General features: G+C 37.4%; 2 protein-coding genes across 2 annotated transcripts in view; one reads left to right on the top strand and one right to left on the bottom strand.

The window, feature by feature from the left end:
* The window catches only part of LOC143431344 (cytochrome b5), a 56,343-nt gene extending 52,533 nt beyond the window's left edge, over nucleotides 1–3,810 (top strand). The window contains exon 4 of the mRNA XM_076908011.1: nucleotides 3,162–3,810. Coding sequence (XP_076764126.1) covers nucleotides 3,162–3,574 — 413 coding nt within the window. The 3' untranslated portion in view covers nucleotides 3,575–3,810. The remainder of the gene's footprint in view (nucleotides 1–3,161) is intronic.
* An 8,851-nt stretch (nucleotides 3,811–12,661) lies between these two features.
* LOC143431339 (uncharacterized) overlaps nucleotides 12,662–23,551 on the bottom strand; it is a 44,400-nt gene continuing 33,510 nt past the window's right edge. Inside the window, exons 2-5 of the mRNA XM_076908003.1 lie at nucleotides 18,955–19,268; nucleotides 17,479–17,690; nucleotides 14,280–14,617; nucleotides 12,662–12,931 (exon numbers count right to left, since the gene is read on the bottom strand). Coding sequence (XP_076764118.1) covers nucleotides 12,802–12,931; nucleotides 14,280–14,617; nucleotides 17,479–17,690; nucleotides 18,955–19,267 — 993 coding nt within the window. The 5' untranslated portion in view covers nucleotide 19,268 and the 3' untranslated portion in view covers nucleotides 12,662–12,801. The remainder of the gene's footprint in view (nucleotides 12,932–14,279; nucleotides 14,618–17,478; nucleotides 17,691–18,954; nucleotides 19,269–23,551) is intronic.

Here is a 23,551-nt window from a genome sequence, read left to right as displayed (position 1 = left end):
TTGAATGCCACGAAAGTAAACGGAGAGTTGCGTTAGAACGTGGAATAATCGATACGATCTCAGCTATCGTCTCGAGAAATTACATCAGACGTCTCGACGATCCTTCCTCGCCACGCTAGTCGATATCGATTCGCACACGCCTCAAAGAAAACTGATTTCTACGAGTTTGGACGCTTGCGAAACGGTTGGTCGAAAATTTGGTCCATTTTCGAAGCATTCCAGTGAAAAAGGAAAATTGGAGGAAATCGAATTCGTAGAACTCACCAGGATGGAAGATTGCTTCGCAGAGTTTCTCAAAAATCTCTTCTGAAAATGAAACGACTCGAATCGAGAGTGATCTTCTAACCAAAGAAAGTTCGTGTAATTATGTGCTATTTTAACGAAGAATTTTTCGAAGGTTTGCATAAAATGATCCCAGAATCGTTTATTTTTTTCACCAGGATGGAAGATTGCTTTGCAAAGTTTCTTAAAAATCTCTTCTGGAAATGAAACAGTTCGAATCAAGACTAATCTACTAACTAAAGAAAGTTGATATAATTGTGTACTATTTTAACGAAGAATATTTCACAGCATTATCGCGAGAATTTTTCGAAGATCCGCGTAAAATTATCCCACAATCGTTTATTTTTTTCACGAAGATGGACGATTGGTTCGCAGAGTTTCTAAAAAATCTCTTCTGAAAATGAAACGACTCGAATCGAGAGTGATCTAATAATCAAAGAAAGTTCATGTAATTATGTACTATTTTGACGAAGAATATTTCACAGCATTATCGCGAGAATTTTTCGAAGATCCGCATAAAATGATCCCAGAATCATCTTTTTCTTCTGGCTCGAGTTATCGCCACGAATTCGTATAAACTGATCAGGATGGAAGATTGTTTCGCAGAGTTTCTAAAAATGAAACGATCTGAATCGAGAGTAATCAATTAACCAAAGAAAGTTGCTATAATTACGTACTATTTTAACAAAAAATTATTGCGAGGATTTTTCGAAGGTCCGCGTAAAATAATTACAGAATCGTTTATTTCTTTCTGGATCGAGTTATCGCCACGAATTCGTACAACTCGCCAGAATGGAAGATTGATTCGCAGAGTTTCTAAAAATGAAACGATCTTAATCGAGAGTAATCAATTAACCAAAAAAAGTTCATGTAATTGCGTACAATTTTAACGAAGAATTATCGCTACAATTTTTCAAAGATCCGCATAAAATGATCCCAAAACCGTCTTTTTTTCTGGCTCGAGTAATCGCCACGAAGATTGTTTCACAGAGTTTCTAAAAAATCTCTTCTGAAAATGAAACGATCTGAATCGAGAGTAATCAATTAACCAAAGAAAGTTCATGTAATTGTGTACAATTTTAACGAAGAATTATTGCGAGAATTTTTCGAAGATCCGCATAAAATGATCCCAAAACCGTCTTTTTTTCTGGCTCGAGTAATCGCCACGAAGATTGTTTCACAGAGTTTCTAAAAAACCTCATCTGAATCGCGAGTAATCGACTAACCAAAGAAAGTTGCTACAATTACGTACAATTTTAACGAAGAATATTTCACATCATCCTAGACGTTCTACTATTGACGCGACTATTATCGCGAGAATTTTTCGAAGGTCCCCGTAAGATGATCCCAGAATCACAAAACTTTTTTCTGTCTCGAGTTATCACCACGACGAGCGATCTAATTTCGATAGATTCAAGGCGAAGTGACATGGTCTCAGATTACTCCTCGGTTGTTATGAAACTCGTACGCGACGCGTGACGATAACAAGCGTGGATAACCCCAGAATTTCGCGAGTGAAGTTTCACGGTCGCCAGTGATAGTTCACCGCTGGATTCTGCTGAGGCAGAGCACTCTCGTCTCCACGACGGACACCTGGACGACCGTTTCGACTCGCGTTCACGCTCGCCAAGTCTCGCGATCGATCTGCGATCGTTCGCAAAAGGCACGATCGTGGTTATCACTGGTCGAGGAGAGATCAAACGTGCGTGTGAACTGTTTTCGCGGACGTTTATCGTGGTTAACCCTTCGACTACTGGTGGAGGGTGAAGGTGATTGGAAAACTGGAGCTTGAGGCACTGTGGAGCGGTTTAAAGGTAGACGAAGCGTTTGTGGTGTTGTAGCGCTTGGAAATCTTGCGATTGGGATGTTGGAGTTGGTTAGAAAACTTTTTTTTTATGATATTGTGGGTATTTAAGGCGCATTTATTATTCTAAATGCTTAGAAAATTTCTGTTCTTGATATCGTGAGCATCCAAGGCGTTTTTACTATTCTAAACGCTTGGAAATTTTCTTTTTCTGATATTGTGAGCATTCAAGGCGCTTTTACTATTCTAAACGCTTGGAAAATTTCTTTTTCTGATATCGTGAGCATCCAAGGCGTTTTTACTATTCTGAACGCTTGGAAATTTTCTTTTTCTGATATTGTGAGCATCCAAGGCGCTTTTAATATTCTAAACGCTTGGAAAATTTCTTTTTCTGATGTTGTGAGCATCCAAGGCGCTTTTAATATTCTAAACGCTTGAAAAATTTCTGTTTATAATATTGTGGGCATTCAAGGCGCTTTTAATATTCTAAACGCTTGGAAAATTCCTGTTTTTGATATCGTGAGCAATCAAAGCGCTTTTAATATTCTAAATGCTTGAAAAATTTCTTTTTCTGATATCGTGAGTATTCAAGGCGCTTGTAATACTCTAAACGCTTAAAAAACTTGTGATATTGCAAGCATTTGGAAAAATTACAGAACCCAAAAAAACAAATAATATCCAATTCCACCAAATTTTAATTATTTTCATATACTTTCTCAAATTCCACCATGGATGCTTCTCAAAACCTTCCACAGTCATAGCTTTTGTGATATTACAAACATTTGCAAAAATTGCAGAACCCAAAAAAACAAATAATATCCAGTTCCACCAAATTTTAATTACTTTCATATACTTTCTCAAATTCCACCGTAGATGCTTCTCAAAACCTTCCACAGTCAAAGGGTTAAACCATTGCAAGCCTCACCAGAGCAACCACCACTTCTCTCATCCTTCACAAGTCGTGACAACCGGAAATAGTTCGCGCACGGTGATCATCGCTTGCATTTACTTTCCAGAGTCATCGATAACATGATAGACGGCGTGGATCTCCTCGATCGCTTCGATCCGCTTCCAGGAAGGGACTCGAAGCCTCAGCAAAGCGACTTCCTCGATCTGAAGACGACGGCTGTCGAGGAACAGCCGCGAAGGGGGTTGAAACGCGACGAGGTGGCCTCGTCGACGAACGACTCGCATTCGAAGCGGTTGAAAACGATCACGTTGGACGAGGTCGCTTGGCACGACACGTTGGACAATTGCTGGGTCGTGATCCACGATTTCGTTTACGATTGCACGGAATTGTTGAGCAGCCATCCAGGTGGGGCAGACGTGATCCTCGAGTACGCTGGCAGGGACGCGACTTTGGCCTTCGTTGGCACTGGACACTCGAACAGTGCTAGGGGTAATCTGGAGAGGTTTCTCATTGGCGAACTTCCACCTGAGGAGAGGATCTTTCGAGTGAAGAATGGCGTGAAGATTTTTGGATTCTGAAGGCATTTAATGGCTGAAGAGACTCGTGTGTGCTTTGGTTTGAAGATTTTTGGATTCTGAACGCCTTCAATGGTTAGAGAGACTCGTGTGTGCTTTCGTTTTGTATTAGCATAACTCTATGGCTTCGTTAGCTCTGCTATAGAGACTTGTGTGATTTGCATCAGGATGCAGAATGCATAGTGCATTGTAATTGCTAATTGAGATTATCGAAGAATTCTTAGAGTGCAGAGGGTTGAAATGAAAAAGGAGAATTCTGTATTGTCAAAGTTAGTACCGTTTAAGTATGATTTAAACTTTGTATAGGAACTCTATGGCTTCGTTATCTTTGCTATAGAGACTTGCATCAAGATGCAGAATGCATAATGCATTGTAATTGCTAGTGGAGCTTAGCAAAAAATTTTTAGAGTGCAGAGGGTTGAAATGAGAGAGGAGAATTCTGTATTGTCAAAGTTAGTACCGTTTAAGTATGATTTAAACTTTGTATAGCAACTCTATGGCTTTGTTATCTCTGCTGTAGAGACTTGTGTGATTTGCATCAGGATGCAGAATGCATAGTGCATTGTAATTGCTAATTGAGATTATCGAAGAATTCTTAGAGTGCAGGGTTGAAATGAAGAAGGAGAATTCTGTATTGTCAAAGTTAGTACCGTTTAAGTATGATCGAAGCTTTGAGTATTGCTCTGTCGACACTTTGCATAGCAAATTCTATGGCTTAGTTATCTCTGCTATAGAGACTCGCGTGATTTACACTAAGCTAGTGGAGCTTAGCAAAAAATTCTTAGAGTGCAGAGGATTAAAATCAAAAAGGAGAATTCTATATTGTCAAAGTTAGTACCGTTTAAGTACGATATCTCTGCTATAGAGACACTTTGTGACTTGCATCAAGATGCAGAATGCACAGTGCACTATAATTGCTAGTAGAACTTCGCAAAAAATTCTTAGAGTGCAGAGGATTAAAATCAAAGGGGAGAATTCTATATTGTCAAAGTTAGTACCGTTTACGTACGATATCTCTGCTATAGAGACACTTTGTGACTTGCATCAAGATGCAGAATGCACAGTGCACTATAATTGCTAGTAGAGCTTAGCAAAAAATTCTTAAAATGCAGAGGGTTGAAATGAAAAAGAAGAATTCTATATTGTCGAAGTTAGTGCCATTTAAGTATAATCTGAGCTTTGATACTCTGATGGAGATCGAGAAAAACAGAAAACAGTAATCACTTGGATTATGATCTAAGCTTTGATACTCAGGTGGAGATTGAAAAACACACAGATTACTAATCACTTGAATTAGTGGCATAATTCTTGCAATAGCGCGAGTATTGGAGCGATTCGATCGAGTTAAGATCGAAATCTAGGTCTGCCTGTTTTACATAACATTACTACGGATTCGATCCGTGTCATTGCCGTCCTTTCGCGTCTCGTTTGCAGTTGTTTCAGAGGCAGCTTCCTCTTCTTCTCGCGTTAGAGCACAGTGGCGAGCGTGTTTCACTGTTTGCGAGCGGCACTGTCGGTTTGCGAATAGATAAGAAGAGAAAAACATGTTTAACTTAATTACATATCCTCTGATATAAGAGCAGAATCTCTGTTGCCTCGAACGTAAAAATCATTATTGATTGTGACAGGAAAAAATGATGATTCATTCAACTATCTGGTTTAATTAATTACGAGTACGATGATATAATGGAATGCGGCGATAAACGGATGGAAAGTAACATTTTTTATGCGCAAACGTTCGACGTGACTGAAAAAGTATTTGTTCGTCCCATGCTTTAGCGTATTTTCGAACAATTTTGTAGAAATAAAGGGTACAATCACGGAAAATGAAAATGGCACCCTAGTATGCACCCATAGCTCCAATTCGTACACATTAAAAAACATTCTTAATCACTAAAATAATTTATTTCACGTGACATAAAGTTAAAAACAACAAAAATAAAAAATACAGAGACTGAACGGAGTCGTTTCTTCTTGCAGATTTTATAAGAATTGCAAAATTCTCTTCATTTATTTCGCATAACATAAAGTTAAAAACGACAAAAATAAAAAATACAGAGACTGAACAGAGTCGTTTTTTCTTGCAGATTTTATAAGAATTGCAAAATCCTTTTCTTCAGATGATCAAAATCGTACAAACCTTCATAATTTCGTACCATTTTGCGTTAGAATCACTCGAAAGACTGAATCATCGTGAAAGTGAATAACAATAACAGTTTAATTGTTAATTACAGTCCCGTCGACGAGTCACTCGAACGGAAAGATCCGATATAAACAGACACAATTAAGCAACATAACAACCGGTAATGGGTCGAAAACACACGACTCCCTGCTTAATTATCTCTCGTAACGATGTTTATTTGCAACGTCATCGCGTGGAAATGATGACGAGTGGATTCGAGCCTCGCATTCAGATCGAGAGTATCAACCGAACAGATCTCTCGTTCAAGAATCGTGGACGTCGAATCGACGAGATCGACGCTCTCCGCGATATTCAACGCCAGCGTCAATTTTTCTTTCTTTTTTTTTTCAACGCGTCCATGCGCGAAAATCCATTTCAATTGGGCTCGCGTGTCATCGTTTTTCCATCCATCGACGCACGAAACCTCGAGATTAGCTCAGTGGATATAAAAATCGCTTTCAGAATCGCGGTGCTCGTAATTTGATGGAAGTTTCGGCTACGTGGATGCGTAATTAGTGTAATGGAACTTCTTTTTTGTTGGCTGATGCCATTTCTGAAATTGCCTGTTTCGCGTCGAAAGTATTTCAACTTTGATAAATTTCGTATTAAAAATTAGATTACCTCGAGATTTTAATACTGTGATATTAAATTTTTTTTTAATGTTGCTATTTTCAGGTGTAATTAATCGTCTGAGTGATTTAAATAATTTTTTTTCGTCTTCTCTTGCCAGTCTGAGGTGTACATATTTTTTAAAATTTTAATGTCACTTTTTTAAGCACATATCTTCCAATATAAAATTTCTGATATTAAAGTTTTTTAAAATGTTGCTATTTTCAGGTGTAATTAATCGCCTGAGTGATTTAAATAATTTTTTTTCGTCTTCTCTTGCCAGTCTGAGGTGTACATATTTTTCTAAATTTTAATCTCATTTTTTCTACACATATTTCTTTCAATATAAAATTTCTAACATCACTCTCTTTATTATTCCTCTTCTTTCGCTTTCTTCGCCACTCAGGCTGCGCCATTTCACTTCTTATGGATATTCCACCACCCCCAAGTTAAAATCACCAAACTTCTACTCTTACTTACCAAACTTTCTCAGTTATTCATTAAAACCTTTAACTTGAAGCTTTCATTTAAAAAAAGACAGCAACGCCATTTAAGTGACGAAGGAGAAGTGCTTGCAAAGTTGGTTTTCCAAACAAAAATTACGCTAACAAAAAAGAAGAAACACAGCTTTAACATTCGCAAAAAACAAAATTTGCTGAAAACACGCGAAATTGGTTTCTCCAAATAAAAAAAAAAGAAGAAACACAGCTTTAATATTCGCAAAAAACAAAATTTGCTGAAAACCCGCGAAGTTGGTTTCTCCAAATAAAAAAAAAAGAAGAAACACAGCTTTAATGTTCGCAAAAAAAAGAAATTTGCTGTAAACTCACGAAGTTGGTTTCTCCAAATCAAACTTACGCTTAAAAAAAAGGAAACAACTTCAATATTCGGAAAAATAAAATTTTCTGAAAAGCGTGGACGTCTAAAAAAGCTCGTAGGAACGACTTCGAGTGGGCATTGTCCCAATTGAGTCATCGCAGCAGCTGTCTAGGGACACAAGAGGTGTTCCACTCTTTAATTAGCCACCGCGAAATTAGATCCGTTGAAAATGCGACGGTCGTTTCCATTCCGTTTCGTTTACGCAACAACCTGACTTTCTCGATTCTCCTGGCCATCGACGATCCCCATTCGAATTAATTACCGCCCGTTGCGTCGTTTGCATCAGCTGCAGTTAATTCAGAAGATCATTAATTCACGAGAAATTCGCAAGAAAATCATTAATTCTAAAATTTGAAATTCCAAGCATTGTGATGGGGTTTTCCAATCTCTAAGCTTTGAAACTCCAAGCATTGCAGAGGTGCTTCCCAATTTCTATGCTTTGAAATTCTAAGCACCGCGTTGATGCTTCCCAATTTCTAAGCTTTGAAGTTTCAAGCATTGCGATGGGGTTTTCCAATTTCGAAGCTTTGAAACTCCAAGCACTGCATTGGTGTTTTCCAATTTCTAAGCTTTGAAATTCGAAGCATTGCGATAGGGTTTTCCAATGCGATACTCGAGGAAACAGAACAGAGAGGAAATGAAAAACACATTTGATATTACACCATTACATTATATTTCTTGGTCCTCTAAACATTCATAATATACACAACATACAATACATAGCAATTCAGCTCGTTTTATGTATATATATATATATATATTTTCTTCATTATTTTACTTCCTCGTTTGAATGCGATATCGACAGAACCACGTAATTAACTTATCCCATATCTGCTCTCTCTCTCTCTAAAATCGTTTCATCCTGCTCCAGAAAGGGAGACAGAGAAATAACCGCGAGAAATTAACAGCCATGTACACCATGATGAGAAAAATATTTCTATATCCGAGTACAGTGACAACTACCAGTAAGATACCATCATTAGTCTCGTTAGACACCCTTTAATTAACGTCTACGATAGTCGCTAGATCTTCGAGAACGATCTTCAAGTTCGATTCTAATCTTGTTTCACTTTGCGTCGCATGAAATCGAATCGAGACTCGATTAGTCGACGATTTGTTAAACGTTTTGACGTGTTTTTTTTATTTATTCGAACGTGCACGTCCAGTTGTTTGTTCGTGATTAAAGAAATTAGTATCTCGAGTGGAGAATGCAGTAAACAGAGCCGTCTGAAGGTATATCTCCGTTTCGCAAGAGCCTTAACTTGCGAATTGTCTTCGACTACTCGCAATGATACTCTTTTTTTGCGAGACACGCGAGTCGCTTCGATGAATTCAAATTTTATGCCTTGAAGTGGGAAGCACTGCGTTGGGGGTTTTCAAGTTCTATGCTTTGAAATTCCAAGGACTATGATGGGGTTTTCCAAATTTTTAGCTTTGATATTCAAAGCATCACGATGGGGTTTTGTAATTTCTGAGCTTCGACATTCAAAGCACCACGATGGGGTTTTACAATTTCTGAGCTCTGTAATTCCAAGCACTGTGATTGGGTTTACCAAATTTTAAGCTTTGAAATTCAAAGCATTGTGATGGGGTTTTCCAATTTCGAAGCTTTGAAATTCAAAGCACCACGTTGACGCATCCCAATTTCTAAGCTTTGAAATTCAAAGCATCACAATGGGATTTTCCAATTTGTGAGCATTGAAATTCTAAGCACTGCGATGGGGTTTACCAAATTTTAAGCTTTGGAATTGGAAGCATCACGATGGGGTTTTCCAATTTCTAAGCTTTGATATTCAAAGCACCACATTGACGCATCTCCATTTCTAAGCTTTGAAATTCCAAGCACCACGATGGGTTTTACCAAATTTTAAGCATTGAAATTCAAAGCATCACGATGGGGTTTTCCAATTTCTAAGCTTTGAAATTCCAAGCACCGCGTTAGCGTTTCCCAATTTCTAAGCTTCGAAATTCTAATCACCGCGTTGGTGCTTCCCAATTTCTAAGCTTTGAAATGCCAAGCATTGTGATAGAGTTTTCCAATTTCTAAGCTTTCAAATCCCAAGCACCGTATTGGTGCCCCCCAATTTCTAAGCTTTGAAATTCCAAGCATTGTGATAGGGTTTTCCAATTTCGAAGCTTTGAAATTCCAAGCACTGCATTGGTATTTTCCAATTTCTAAGCTTTGAAATTCGAAGCATTGTGATAGGGTTTTCCAATTTCGAAGCTTTGAAATTCCAAGCATCGCGATAGGGTTTTCCAATTTCTAAGCTTTGAAATTCCAAGCATTGTGAAGGGATTTTCCAATTTCTAAGCTTTGAGCACCTCCAAGCACCGCATCAGTGCCTCCCAATTTCAAAGCTTTGAAATCCCAAGCATCCCACGAATGCTTCCCAATTTCTAAGCTTTAAAATCCCAAACATCGCGTTGATGCTTCTAAGAGTACCTCTCCGTTTCGCAAGAGCCTCGACTCGCAGATTCTCTTCAACTATTCTCGACGATACTCTTTTTTCGAGACACGCGAGTCGCTTCAATGAATCGATTGCTAGTTCGAAGTGGGACCTACAGCGTTTTAGAAGTTTCGCGCTCTTTGGCAGTCCTGGTTCCTCTCGAACCCCACGATTTGCGACGATAGAGGCCAACGATGCTCGAATTTATAAGTCCTGCTCGCGACGCGTCTGTGTGTTCGCAGTCCTCGACGTATCTCGAGACTCGTGTCTTTGGACACGTGAAACTTGAATTCAGACTCGATTAATTAGATTTACATCGCTATACATATTTTTTATAGAGGGTACGAGGTTCTTTGGGTATTTAAATAACGCAAACGTGCGTTGAGATTCGTCTGAATCCATGTTTCACTAATTCTGGGTGCAGTTGACTCTCTTGTGTAACACGATCGATGCTTTCTGTGTTGTAAGAAGAGAATTTTCTTTGTATAACACGAGTAATTAGTTCGAAATTGCTATGATGACACATTCAATTCTCTTCTGTACGTTTTATCCCATTTTTTTTGTATTTTATTGTACAAAATCGTGGCAAGTCGAGTCTTAATCCATGTTTCACTAATTCTGTGTACAGAAGATGCTTTCTGTGTTGTAAGAAGAGAATTTTCTTTGTATAACACGAGTAATTAGTTCGAAATTGCTATGATGACACATTCAATCCTCTTCTTCACGTTTTATCCAATTTTTTTGTATTTTATTGTACAAAATCGTGGCAAGTCGAGTCTGTTGCATTGCGGACGAGTCTCGAGATATGAAGAGCCCTTTAAATGCTTTCTTTCTTGCATATATTATTCTCCATCGTTCGAGGGATAGATCGTGTACTCTAATGATTCAAGTTCGATGATTCTTACGCGTTAATTGATTCTCTGTCCTCTAATAGCGTCTGTGCAGAGTTCACGCGACATATTTTGCATGCATCGAAACAGTATTATCTTCTATCGATTATGTCGCGAGGTGTGCAGCTCGCAAATTAATTTAATTAAGTTTCGAGTGCTGTGCGAGTTTCAGAGCACCTCTAAGCACCCTTCTGTTGCCTTCTTGCCCAATTACTCGCGATTTGAACGATCGATGTAGTTTAAAAACCATCGATCAGTGGAATTGCATCGATTCTCGCGAGAAATTCCACTCAGAGGTCTTCGATGCTATTAATTACACGCACGATAAATTATTACAGATCCACGCGTTAATTTTGTAACAAATAGAAACGTCTTCTAAAAGTAATTCTCGTTTCTATGAATAATATTCGAGATCGAAGGGTCAAAGTGTGTTTTAATTGTCCCATTCGCGAAACAAACGGTCAGAAGTCGTACTAAAATGATGGGCAACAGCACTGAGCACAATTAAATGGATTCTTCGAGTTTCTGCCACGAAATGTGGCTTTGCTAATTATCCATTCGTCGTCGACGTGAAACTCGCTCGCGAGACGATCGCTGTCCGTTTTATACAGCGACGAATAACGTTCCACGAATCCTCGACCATCGTACATCCAACTCGTCCCATTAAACCTAGTTTACGATCGTTAGAAACGCTGTTGTTTCTCTCTTGGGTGCTTCAAACACCACTACTTGCACCGTTGCCTGTGAAAACGATAATCCATGCAAAAATCGTGATTAAAGTAATTAAAAGCTTTTATATTACACTTTGTAAATCGCATATGATGATTTGAAGGAAGTGAACGAAGAGAGGAAGGATCGAACGACAGCGTTTTAATGATCGCAGGTATTTACAAGTTTGCACTCGAAGCAAGTTTTATATTCTAAGATTGCACAGGCGAGGTTGGTTGGCATGAATTACATCGAGTTTAATTGTTAATCTATCGTCGAGGTGCGTTTGCGATGAAGATCCATGCTTTGATATGGCTGCTATGTACCGTGATGGGGTTTTGCGAATTCTGAGATTCGACATTTGGAGTATTGTGATGGGGCTTTGTAATTTCTGAGGTTTCAAGTGGGAAGTGTTGCGTTGGGGGTTTTCAAGTTCTAAGGTTTGACATTTCAAGCAGTGCGATATGGGGTTTTCCAAATTTTTAGCTTTGAAGTGTAAAGAACTGCGTTGGGGGTTTTCAAGTTCTAAGCTTTGAAATTCCAAGCATCACGATGCGGCTTTGTAATTTCTGAGCTCTGAAGTGCTAAGCACTGCGCTGATACTTCCCAATTTCTAAGCTTTGAAATTCCAAGCATTGTGATGGGGTCTTCCAATTTCTAAGCTTTGAAATTCCAAGCATCACGATGGGGTTTTCCAATTTCTGAGCTTTGTAATTCCAAGCACTGTGATTAGGTTTACCAAATTTTAAGCTTTGAAATTCAAAGCATTGTGATGGGGTTTTCCAATTTCTAAGCTTTGAAATTCCAAGCATTGCAGAGGTGCTTCCCAATTTCTATGCTTTGAAATTCTAAGCACCGCGTTGATGCTTCCCAATTTCTAAGTTTTGAAATTCCAAGCATTGCAGAGGTGCTTCCCAATTTCTATGCTTCGAAATTCTAAGCATCAAATTAATGTTCCCCAATTTCTAAGCTTTGAAGTTTCAAGCATTGCGATGGGGTTTTCCAATTTCTAAGCTTTGAAATCCCAAGCACCGCATTGCTGCTTCCCAATTTCTAAGCTTCGAAATCCAATTTCCCAATTTCCAAACCCTCAATCCCCAATTAGCCCAATAAAACCCCCAACAGAAACGATTTCTAATTCTCACTATCTCATACAACAATCCCACAAAATTCTCACATCGATAAACCTCCAGACTTCACTCAATTTAGCCCTCCTCATCAATTATCTGGCCATTTCTAAATACCCCAACAGAAAAAGGGCTACAACTGCGTTATCTGACATTCAAACGGTTAATAATCTCCCGTGTCCTCGTCGAAATCGTTCCAGTTTTTAAATTCCGCCTCGAATAAGACTCAGAAAGATAAAGTAGGGACCAGTAGGGAACGAGAAGGTGCAAGAGGTCCATATCTCGAATATCAAAATTGATTTAAAGTTCGCTGCCTGGTTTCTGACTCGTGGAACTCGTCTCGTGGAACGTCACGCCTCGTCTCGCCTCGTTTTTTTCTCGTGCTGGTTTACATCACGCTGCACAGAGCTATTCCGTTATCGAACGCTGACTGCAACGCGGTCGTCTCCATGCAGAATGCACCGTCCTCGTACATCGTCGCGATCCTCTGCTGCTGCACGCGGCTCTCGCTTTGCGATCTGAAATTGCAGGCTCAGAAATCATCGTGTTCTTCTGCCAGCTTCACTTCGAGGCTCTACAATTTATCGTTTCTCAACCAGTTAACTGCGTTTCACGAGTATACTCGTCATTGAGAAGTGGCACGATTTTGTGTATCGACGAGTATACTCGTCATTGAGAAGTGGCACAATTTTGTGTATCGACGAGTATATTCGTCGTGGCTCGATTCTGGCGTCACAAAACAGAGAGCATTCTCAAATGAGGACGACGTAGTTAACTGGTTAACACTTTGATGCAAATGACGGTTATAGCCGTCGTGCATATTTTAATTAATAAAAAAAAGAACAGCGTTAGTACGAAGTGTACTAATGCACACATTCGTTAAATTATTGAGTAACGCATCTAGAAAAAAAGTGATAGCACATCAGACAGCGTATTAGTTGTTTTTTTCTCGCTTTGGAACATTTGAGTATTCAGAAACAAATGACTGCTATAACAGTCGCTACGACGGTTATAGCCGTCATTTGCTTCTGGAATAGAAAGAATGATATATTGAGCAAACGACGGTTATAGCAGTCGAAAGTTTTTTTGGGGGGAAACTGTGGCAAAATGTGATCATTTTCACTTCGAAACATGCAACTTACACCTGATTTCATTTGGCAGTCATAAACAATCGAAAAAAAAATGTTTCTGAGAGCGATCGCGTGGCCAGAAATGTGCGTCAAAGTGTTAATTGAAAGTTCATTCCATGAATCAAAGATCTGCACAAGATATAATGTATGAGTCATTGCGACTTATCCCACTTTCGAGATAAATTTTATTAACCTGTTTAAAAGACGATTAAACAAATTTTAAACTAGAACAAAAAATCGCAAACAAATTAAAAGAGTGTCGCTAAAAAACCGATATTAAAACCTCCTTTCACACAATTGCATTGGAAATAATTAAAGGACCAGTTGCAACCGTCCACTGTCATTAAGAAAAGAAGAAAAAAAAATTTTGCTGAGACCAAATCCACTTGAGATAAATTTTGTTAACCCGTTTAAAAGACAATTAAACAAATTTTAAACTAAAACAAAAAATCACAAACAAATTAAAAGAATGCTACTAAAAACCCTATATTAAAACCTTTCACACAATTGCATTGAAAATAATTAAAAAACCAGTTGCAACCAACCACTGCCATCATAAAAAAAAAAAAAAAAGAAAAAGAAACTTTGCTGAGGCCAAATCCAGCCACACATTTTCTTCAAGCTTTCATAAACCCAGATCGTTGAAAAACAACTCTCTAAATAATTTCACGAGCACCCAAGGGTGCCTCGAAACAGCACCCAGTCCTCGTTCAAAGGTTCTCCGCGAAGTGCTCACCTGGGTGGCATCGCTCGCGGACGTTGCTGCGTTCTGACTTGCTCCCTGGTGACTTGTTTGTTCGAGATGTAGCTGCTGTCCCGTAGAACAGCTCCCTGGTGGTGTTGGTGTTGGTATCCAGCTGGTCTCTCGCTGTTCTGCGAGAGGGACAATTGCGCGAGGTACTCTCTCAGCTCCGGCTGGCTGGCGAGCAGCTCGCGACGCGTTTGGACGCTGATCGCCGCTGGCATCGTCGTCGTCGTCGTCGAATCCGACCACGGAGGCGGTGGCGTGTGAGATCGCGATGTCATGGCGTACTTGTGACACAGGTACTCTTCGTACGTGGGTGGCAAACCCGTCTGAAACATCGTTAAGTGCGCCAGGGTGAAATTGGATTTTTTTAAAAATTTTTTTACATCGTCGATGACGCACTAGTGTGAAATTTGAATTTTTTTTTAAATTCGTTACATCGTCGATGACGCACTAGTGTGAAATTTGAATTTTTTTAAAAAATTTGTTACATCGTCGATGACGCACTAGTGTGAAATTTGAATTTTTTTTTAAATTTGTTACATCGTCGATGACGCACTAGTGTGAAATTTGAATTTTTTTAAAAATTCGTAACATCGTCGATGACGCGTTTAGGTGAGATTCAGATCGATTCAGATTTGTGTTAGTCGATAAGAAATAATGATGGAAGGAATGGAGTGAAATATGAGCTGTACTGATGTGCCCTTAAATTGGATTTTTTTTTAAATTTGTAGCATCGTTGATGACGTGTTTAGGTGAGATTCAGATCCATTTAGGTTTGTGTTGGTCGATAAAAAATATTGATTGAAGGGTTGAAGTGAAATATGAGCTGTACTGATATGCGCTCCTAATTATGAAAGTGATCTAAGTGAAAATTAAGAAAACTGAGTTTGTCAGTTATTTCACAGCATATTACTTGAAACTAAACTTTATTCAATGTAATTTTTACTGGATTTTATTTCAACGAAATCACTAGAAGAGTCAACGTCAAGAAGAGTAAAAAATCTGTCTCTTGGCTGCAAATACAATTGGATGAGATTCTTGAAAAATGAATCTTATAAAATGATCTATAAAACTTGTTCAGATGATTCTGAATTCCACGTTTTGGATCTTTCACCTAAAACTTTACTTTTCAAACTTTAAAAACAACATTTTCGCATGAAATTCATACAAAATTTCATATTCATAATAAATTTCCATTAATCAAGACTAATAAGATTCTAAATAAAAAGGTCGCGTAATGTAAAAATATTTGTTCATTTATTCAAATGCAATTCATTAAATAAATATATGACTTAGAACACTTTCATAATTATGGGCACATATGATTATCGAGATTTTCAAGTGGGTCAACAGAGCAAAGGGTGGTATTTTTTAGAAGAGGGTGGCGCGGATGTACGAAACGATGAACCGGAAACTGAGCAGTTCCTGAGTCAACTATACAAATCCACTGTGATTTCGATGAGAACCACGTGTCCACGTCTCTTTAATTCTGTTTTATTTGCCTTCACATCGTATCCTCTTTTGGTATTTCGTTGGTATTTCGTTATTAAAGTCCTAGAAGAATCGTTGGGTATTCCATGTATTTTAAAATATCGATAGCGACGAGAACGAACGATGAATCGATGACGATATTGTATATTCACCTGAATGCTCTGCAATTTTGTAAATATCCGCTTCAAAATTAAACTCACAATCTTCTAATTAATTTTATCCTTCTATCGCGTCATAAATCGATGGTATTTCTTATTTAATTAAAAACTTTCATTTATTCTTCGCTAAGAAAATACAGTAAAAATTCACAAGCAAAAAAGTGAAACAAGGGTCGTTCTTAACAACGTTTTCGCGGCACAGTGAATTATTTACGACCATCAGCGCATCCATCGCAAATTAAAACAAAAAGCGTCGACGAATCGCGTTACTCTCGAACAAGAGCAAACAAAATTCCAGTTACAAAGCGAGAAGAAAGACTTTCAACCTTTCTATCGCGTCTTATACTCTTTCTCGAGCTACTTAGAACTCAGTAATCAAGAGAAATCGCGATCGTTCCATCGAAATCCACCTCGTTCCTCGCCAAACTCTTTAATCGTCGAAGCTGAGTTAAATCGCGCTTCGTTTAACCCCGTCCGAAAGAGGCTGAGAGGGTTGATTACTCGAATAATCGAATATTCAGCAAACAGGCCTCGAGTCAGCCGAGTGGATCGAGCGTTTTGAATATTCAAGCATTAATTCTGCTGTCAGTGGATTATGCACGCAACCCCGTCGCGCGAGCACCCCCTGTTTACTGGATCAACCCTTTAATCGCGGTTACTTTTATTGTAGTCGGTAGTTTTGAACGTAAAAAGAAGTAAAATGAGAAGAAAAATATTTTATTGAAATTAAATCACGATATTATGCTATATTATATTATACTATACTAGAATATCTATTTGAAACAACCCTTTAATCGCGGCTACTTTTATTGTGGTCGGTAGTTTTGAACGTAAAGAAAAGTAAAATGAGAAGAAAAATATTTTATTAAAATCAAATTATGATATTATACTATACTATATTATACTATATTAGAATATAATTTGAAACAACCCTTTAACTCTTTAACCGCGGTTACTTTTATCATAACCAATAGTTTTGAACGTAAAAAAAGAGAAACACTTGCAGAAAAATATTTTATTAAAATCAAATTATGACATTATACTATACTATATTAGTACCACTTATTGTTATTAATATATTATTATACTATGCTAGAATACAATTCGAATCAACCCTTTAACCACCGCTACTTTTATCAGAGGCTTTCATCATAGTTCTGAACGTAAAAAAAAAAAGGAACGCGAGCAGAAAAATATTCTATTAAGCTCAAATTATGATATTATACTATACTATATTATTACTATATTATTATACTATGCTAGAATTTAATTTGAATCAGCCGTTCAACTGCCGCTACTTTTATTATAGCCAGTAGTTTTGAACGTAAAAAAGAAAAATGAGAAGAAGAATATTAGATTAAAATTAGATCATGACACTGTACTACACTATATTATTACTATATCATTATGCTATGTTAAAATATAATTCGAATCAACCCAAACACGAGTAGAAAAATATTTGATTAAAATTGAATGATAATATAATTTGAATAATTGTCGGATGATAGAGTTTTAGCATAATTTTATGAATCGTTCACCTGCCACGTTTTCGAGATGGCCACGTCGTAGGTAGGCGGCGGAGACACCATCGAGGGGATGGCGTAAACGGGTTGCGATCTACTTTGCGCGTTTAATTGACTATTTCCGGTCTCGTTGCCGCTGACGTTCGGCGTGTCTGGTATGGTGGCGTACAACGCCTCTGGTATGGCGTTTTCTCGAATCCCACCGCCAAGAACGCTCGAGCCGGAATCTGCAACCATCCAAATCGGCTCTTTTCTCTTTTCGTCTAAAAAGAAATTCTATTCTCCACAAACTCGCGCAACAATCATTAACTGAGGACGTCCGGATGAATATTTAGGAAAAGATGAATTTTATTCTTAAATTGCTCGAAATAAAAAGTTTACTTTGTAAATGGAGATTTACGGAGATAAGTTAATGTAAGATGAGTTAACTGGACGAAGCTTATTTAGCTAATTTTGCAATGAATTAATTGGATGAATGTTTAGCTAATTTTACTCTTGAGTCAATCGAGCCAAAAAGTTTATGGTGTAAATGTAGATTCATAGGGATAAGTTAAAGTAAGATGAATTAATTGGATGAAGCCTATTTAGCTAATTTTACCCTCGAATCAATCGAACCAAAAAGTTTACTTTGCAACTGTAGATTCATAGAGTTAAGTTAAAGTAAAATGAGTTAATTGGATGAATATTTAGCTAATTTTATCCTCAAATTACTCGAACCAAAAAGTTTACGTTTCAAATGTAGATTCATAGAGATAAGTTCAAGTAAACTGAACTAATCTTTTCACTGTTGTATAGATTTTACTATTAAATTGCTGAATTCTGACAAAAATTGAATATCACTTGGCACCCAAGCGTTGGGTGGCCACCCTTGGGTGCCAAGTGATATTCAATTTTTGTTACAAATTCAGCAATTCGATAGTAGAATTCAATCTATAGTCAAAAGAACAGTTCATTTTACTTCAACAGCAATTCGAAGGCAAATGAAAAATTACGATTACAAAAAATTAGCAAATTAAAAATTAGAAAGAAGTGCAACTATTGATGTCACTTTGCAACAGAAATTCGAACAGAAATGAAAAATTACAATCACTAAAAAGAAAATTGGCAAATTGAAAATTAGAAAAAAGTGCAACTATTAATGTCACTTTGCAACAGCAATTCGAACACAAATGAAAAATTACAATCACAAAAAAGAAAATTAGCAAATTGAAAATTACAAGAAGGTGCAATTATTAATTTCACTTCGCAACAGTTGAATGTGTCAACCTATGTACGTGTAATGCGACTCTGCTCTGTCAGCTCAGTTTTTATTAGAATTCAACAATTTGATAGTAGAATGCATTCTATACTGAAAAGATTAGTTCATTTTACTTCAACAGCAATTCGAAAACAAATGAAAAATTCAAATCACAAAAAAAGAAAGTTAGCATATTAAAAATGCCAAAAAATTGCAACTATTAATTTTATTTTGCAATAGTTGGATCTATCGACCTATGTACGTGTAATGCGACTCTGCTCTGTCGGCGCTTCGAGTCCTCCTCGAGTGGTTCAATCGCTTCTCGTGCTTGCTGCTCTTCACAGCTGGTCTCGCTTGCTCCCCAACAGAGCTGGTGCTTCCTGTCTCAGAGCTTCTGCTCTTCCCGCGTGCGTCGTCCTGTTTTTTGCCTGGTCGTCCGTCAGATTTGCCGCCCTTCGATTTGGGCATTCTGATCGTGAGTTTTCTGGTGGACAACGCGCCATTTCGGGACTTTGGCAGGTCCCCAACCACTGTGCATCCGCAAACTGGCCAGTTCTCGTTAGGCATTCTGTAACAGATTTTGAATTATTTATTTCTTTTTTTCATTTCGTTGGGTTATTGTTTTATTTCGATGGAACTGAGCGATCGAGTTCGTTGTGGAATTTCGATATAAAATGAAAATATTTGAAATGTATTGGATATGTGCAAAATGTATGTAAAATGTGGTTCCATTTTATTGTGTTAACTTAACTTTGTGGTTTGAATTGTTTTTTTTTTGTTTTGTTGATAGTAACTATTTGTTATTTAATGTGTTTCATGGCTTTGAAACTTTGGTAATATTTGTTTTTTTATTTTTTATTTAATGATGTTGAGGCATGCGAAAGAGTGCAAGGGGTTAAAATAATCCTTAATTCTAAGCTTTGAAATTCTACGTATCGCGATGGAGCTTTTCAATTTCTAAGCTCTGAGTTGCTAAATACTGTGATAGAACTTTGCAATTTTTAAGCTTTGAAATTCGACGCAACGCGATGGTGCTTCCAAATTTTCAAGCTTTGATGTTCCAAGCATCGCGATGGGGCTTTCTAATTTCTAAGCTTTGAGTTGCTAAGCATTGTGATAAGGCTTTTGTAATTCTAAGCTTCGAAATTCTACGCACCGCGATGGAACTTTGCAATTTCTAAGCTTTGAAATTCCACGCACCACGTTGAAGCATCCCAATTTCTAAGCTTTGAAATTCTAAGCATTGTGATGGGGTTCTCCAATTTCTAAGCTTTGAAATTCCAAGCATTGTGATGGGGTTCTCCAATTTCTAAGCTTTGAAATTCCAAGCATTGTGATGAGATTTTCCAATTTCTAAGCTCTGAAATTCCAAGCATTGTGACGGGGTTTTCCAATTTCTAAGCTCTGAAATTCCAAGCATTGTGATAGGGTTTTCCAATTTCTGAGCTTTAAAATTGCAAGCACAGTGATGAGGCTTTTGAAATTCTAAGCATTGAAATTCCAAGCATCACATTGACGCATCTCAATTTCTATATATAATATTATATAAATTAAATAAATATTATATAATATAAAAGGATATAGGATATATTAATTATAGAATATAGAATATATTATTTATATATCAAATATATGTAAAATATATTTAAACTTATATGAAACATATATATATCATATAACTCAGTATTGGACGAATATTTCCAAAACTAATCTCGTCCTCAACACGTAATTCAAGAGTGGGGATAGAGGTGACCGTGTGACGATCGTTGGCGAACTTAGACAGTAGTCTCGCGTCGATCGACGTGAATCGACGCTTCCGTGGATCGATCGCTCTAAAATTCACACCAATATCCTCCTCTCGTTTAAAATCATCGACTTCATAAACGCATGTATAAAACGCACTAATCAACTCCAACCTCCTCGCATCAATTAATAAAATAGACGTCCAAAACTCTCAATTGAAACTCACAACGCACCACGATGGTGCTTCTCAATTTTGAAGCTTTGAAATTCTACGCATCACGATGGAAGTTTGCAATTTCTAACCTTTGAAATTTTAAGCATTGCGATGGAGCTTTCCAGTTTCTAAGCTTTGAAATTTCAAGCATTGCGATGGAGCTTCTCAATTTCTAAGCTTTGAAATTTCAAGCATTGCGATGGGGTTTTCCAGTTTCTAAGCTTTGAAATTCCAAGCATTGCAATGGAGATTTCCAATTTCTAAGCTTTGAAATTCTACGCACCGCGATGGAACTTTGCAATTTCTAAGCTTTGAAATTCCACGCACTGCGATGGAACTTTGCAATTTCTAAGCTTTGAAATTTCAAGCATTGCGATGGAGCTTTCCAGTTTCTAAGCTTTGAAATTCCAAGCATTGTGATGGAACTTTCCAATTTCTAAGCTTTGAAATTTCAAAAGCACCACATTAATGCTCCCCAATTTCTAAGCTTTAAAATTCCAAGCACCACATTATTTCTTCCCAATTTCTGAACTTTAAAGTACCAATTTCATCACAAATAAAAATTATTACAACAGAATAAATTATTCTTAGTTAAACGTTACACAACGAGTGACACCAGCGTGGCTCACTTCATTAATCAAAAGATAAATCAACAACAATCATTCAACAACGAAGAAATATCGCTTCTGGTGAACAGTGGCGCTCTCGAAGCATCGAAACTTCGGTTAATTACGCGGTTAATTAACGGCTGAATTTAATTAGAAAACGCTCTGGGCACGTTCGTTATCGTCTCGCAACCAAACGCGCTCTTTTCTCTTCCTCTTCTCACTTGTCTCTGTCTCTAATCCTACCCTCTGTGCCTCGTCTCTGACGCGGCTTTATTAATTTTGTAAATTGACAGAGCCGTCGCAGGGGCTTAGATTTCGCGCGAGTTTATTGTCAACGAGATCGCAGGCTATTGTGTCAACTGCAGAGGAAATTCTAGCTGCGTTGAAGCTAATGAAATGTGGAAAATCTTGCGAGTGTGAGAAATTAAGAAGGTGAGTAATTCTTGATTAATTATTCTGTGGTGAAATTTTATTTTTTTGGTTTTTTAAATTAATCTGCGACACTTTTACCATCGATTAATATAAATTCTACCATCGCGGACTGTCGTAAATTTCTATGCGAAATTATTGCAAAATTTATCATCTGCTTTATTTCACTTCATTTCAGATACACCAAATCTTATTTTTTTATTTCTAAAAATTATTGTGCATCACTTTTACCATCGATTAGTATAAATTCTACCATCGCAGACTGTCGTACGAGTAAAAAAGCTTATATTTAAAAATTTTCTATGCGAAATTGTTGCAAAATTTATTATCACTTCGTTTCAGATACATCAAATCTGATTTTCTTATTTTTAAAAATTAATCAGCGCCACTTTTACCATCGACTAACATAAATTCTCCCACCACAGACTGTCGTACAAGTAAAAAAGCTTATATTTAAAAATTTTCTATGCGAAATTATTGCAAAATTTATCGTCTGCTTCATTTATTTCATTTCAAATACACCAAATCTAATTTTCTTATTTTTAAAAATTAATCTCCGCCACTTTTACCATCGACAAACATAAATTTTACCATCGCAGACTGTCGTACGAGTAAAAAAGCTTATATTTAAAAATTTTCCATGCGAAATTGTTGCAAAATTTATTGTCTGCTTCATTTCACTTCGTTTCAGATCACCAAATCTAATTTTCTTATTTTTAAAAATTAATCTACCCCACTTTTACCATTGATTAATATAAATTCTACTATCGTGGCCTATTGTACGAGTAAGAAGGCTTGCATGTAAAAATTTTTATGCAAAATTATTGCAAAATGTACCATCTGCTTCATTTATTTCATTTCAAATACACCAAATCTAATTTTCGTATTTTTAAAAATTAATCTGCGCCACTTTTACCACCAATTAATGCAAATCCTACCATCGCAGACTGTCGTACGAGTAAAAAGGCTCGCAAAAAAAGATCTCAGCGCAAAATTAGCACGGAAGTAACGTCGAAAATCGCGAGCAGCACGCCCCAGCGGCCTCGTTATATTAGTATATGGAAATACGCGTGTAAAAGTGGGCCATCGATTCGTCCCGTTGCATCCGTGTTTCCCACGCATTGTTACCTGCTTTTCATTATGGATCCGGTTTCCGGATGGAAGAATAACGCCGCCTACCGGAATCGCGATATGCCCTGGGGCAGTCGGATCGCTGGTAATTGGTAAACCGCGATCGAAAAATTAGGTCGGCCGGATCACCACTGTGGAAAGTGTTTTTTTAAAATACGGCCACGATCATCGACAGCGCACGTTCGATCGTGATAATCATCGATCCTCTCCCAACATCTCTCGCAATCCTCGCGAAACTGACCGTTCGAACACGCGTTCACTCTTTTTTCTCCTTCTCGAGAATCTATTATCGAAAATCAGACTTTTTTTTATTGAAAATTGTTCGTTAAATAGAGAATAACGAGTGAGATTTATGCGAAAATTTAAGTAAATGTCTTGAAGAATATAAATGGTGAGAGAATATGTATTCGTTGGTACCAAGTTTGAACTCCACAGACATTTTGGAGAACACTTTCGAGGTCGTATCTAATTTTCTTCAAGGAATTCTACAATTTTAATTATGTATTCTTGTAGATGACGTCAGACGCTTTTTAAAACACTGGATACACGTAGAATTTATTATCGAAAATCAGACTTTTTTTTATTGAAAATTGTTCGTTAAATAGAGAATAACGAGTGAGATTTATGCGAAAATTTAAGTAAATGTCTTGAAGAATATAAATGGTGAGAGAATATGTATCGTTGGTACCAAGTTTGAACTCCACAGACATTTTGGAGAACACTTTC

This window comes from Xylocopa sonorina, chromosome 17 (assembly GCF_050948175.1).
Source record: "Xylocopa sonorina isolate GNS202 chromosome 17, iyXylSono1_principal, whole genome shotgun sequence".
NCBI lineage: Eukaryota > Metazoa > Arthropoda > Insecta > Hymenoptera > Apidae > Xylocopa > Xylocopa sonorina.
The sequence above is the reverse complement of the archived record's forward strand: the minus strand, read 5'-3'. Positions and strand labels throughout refer to the sequence as shown.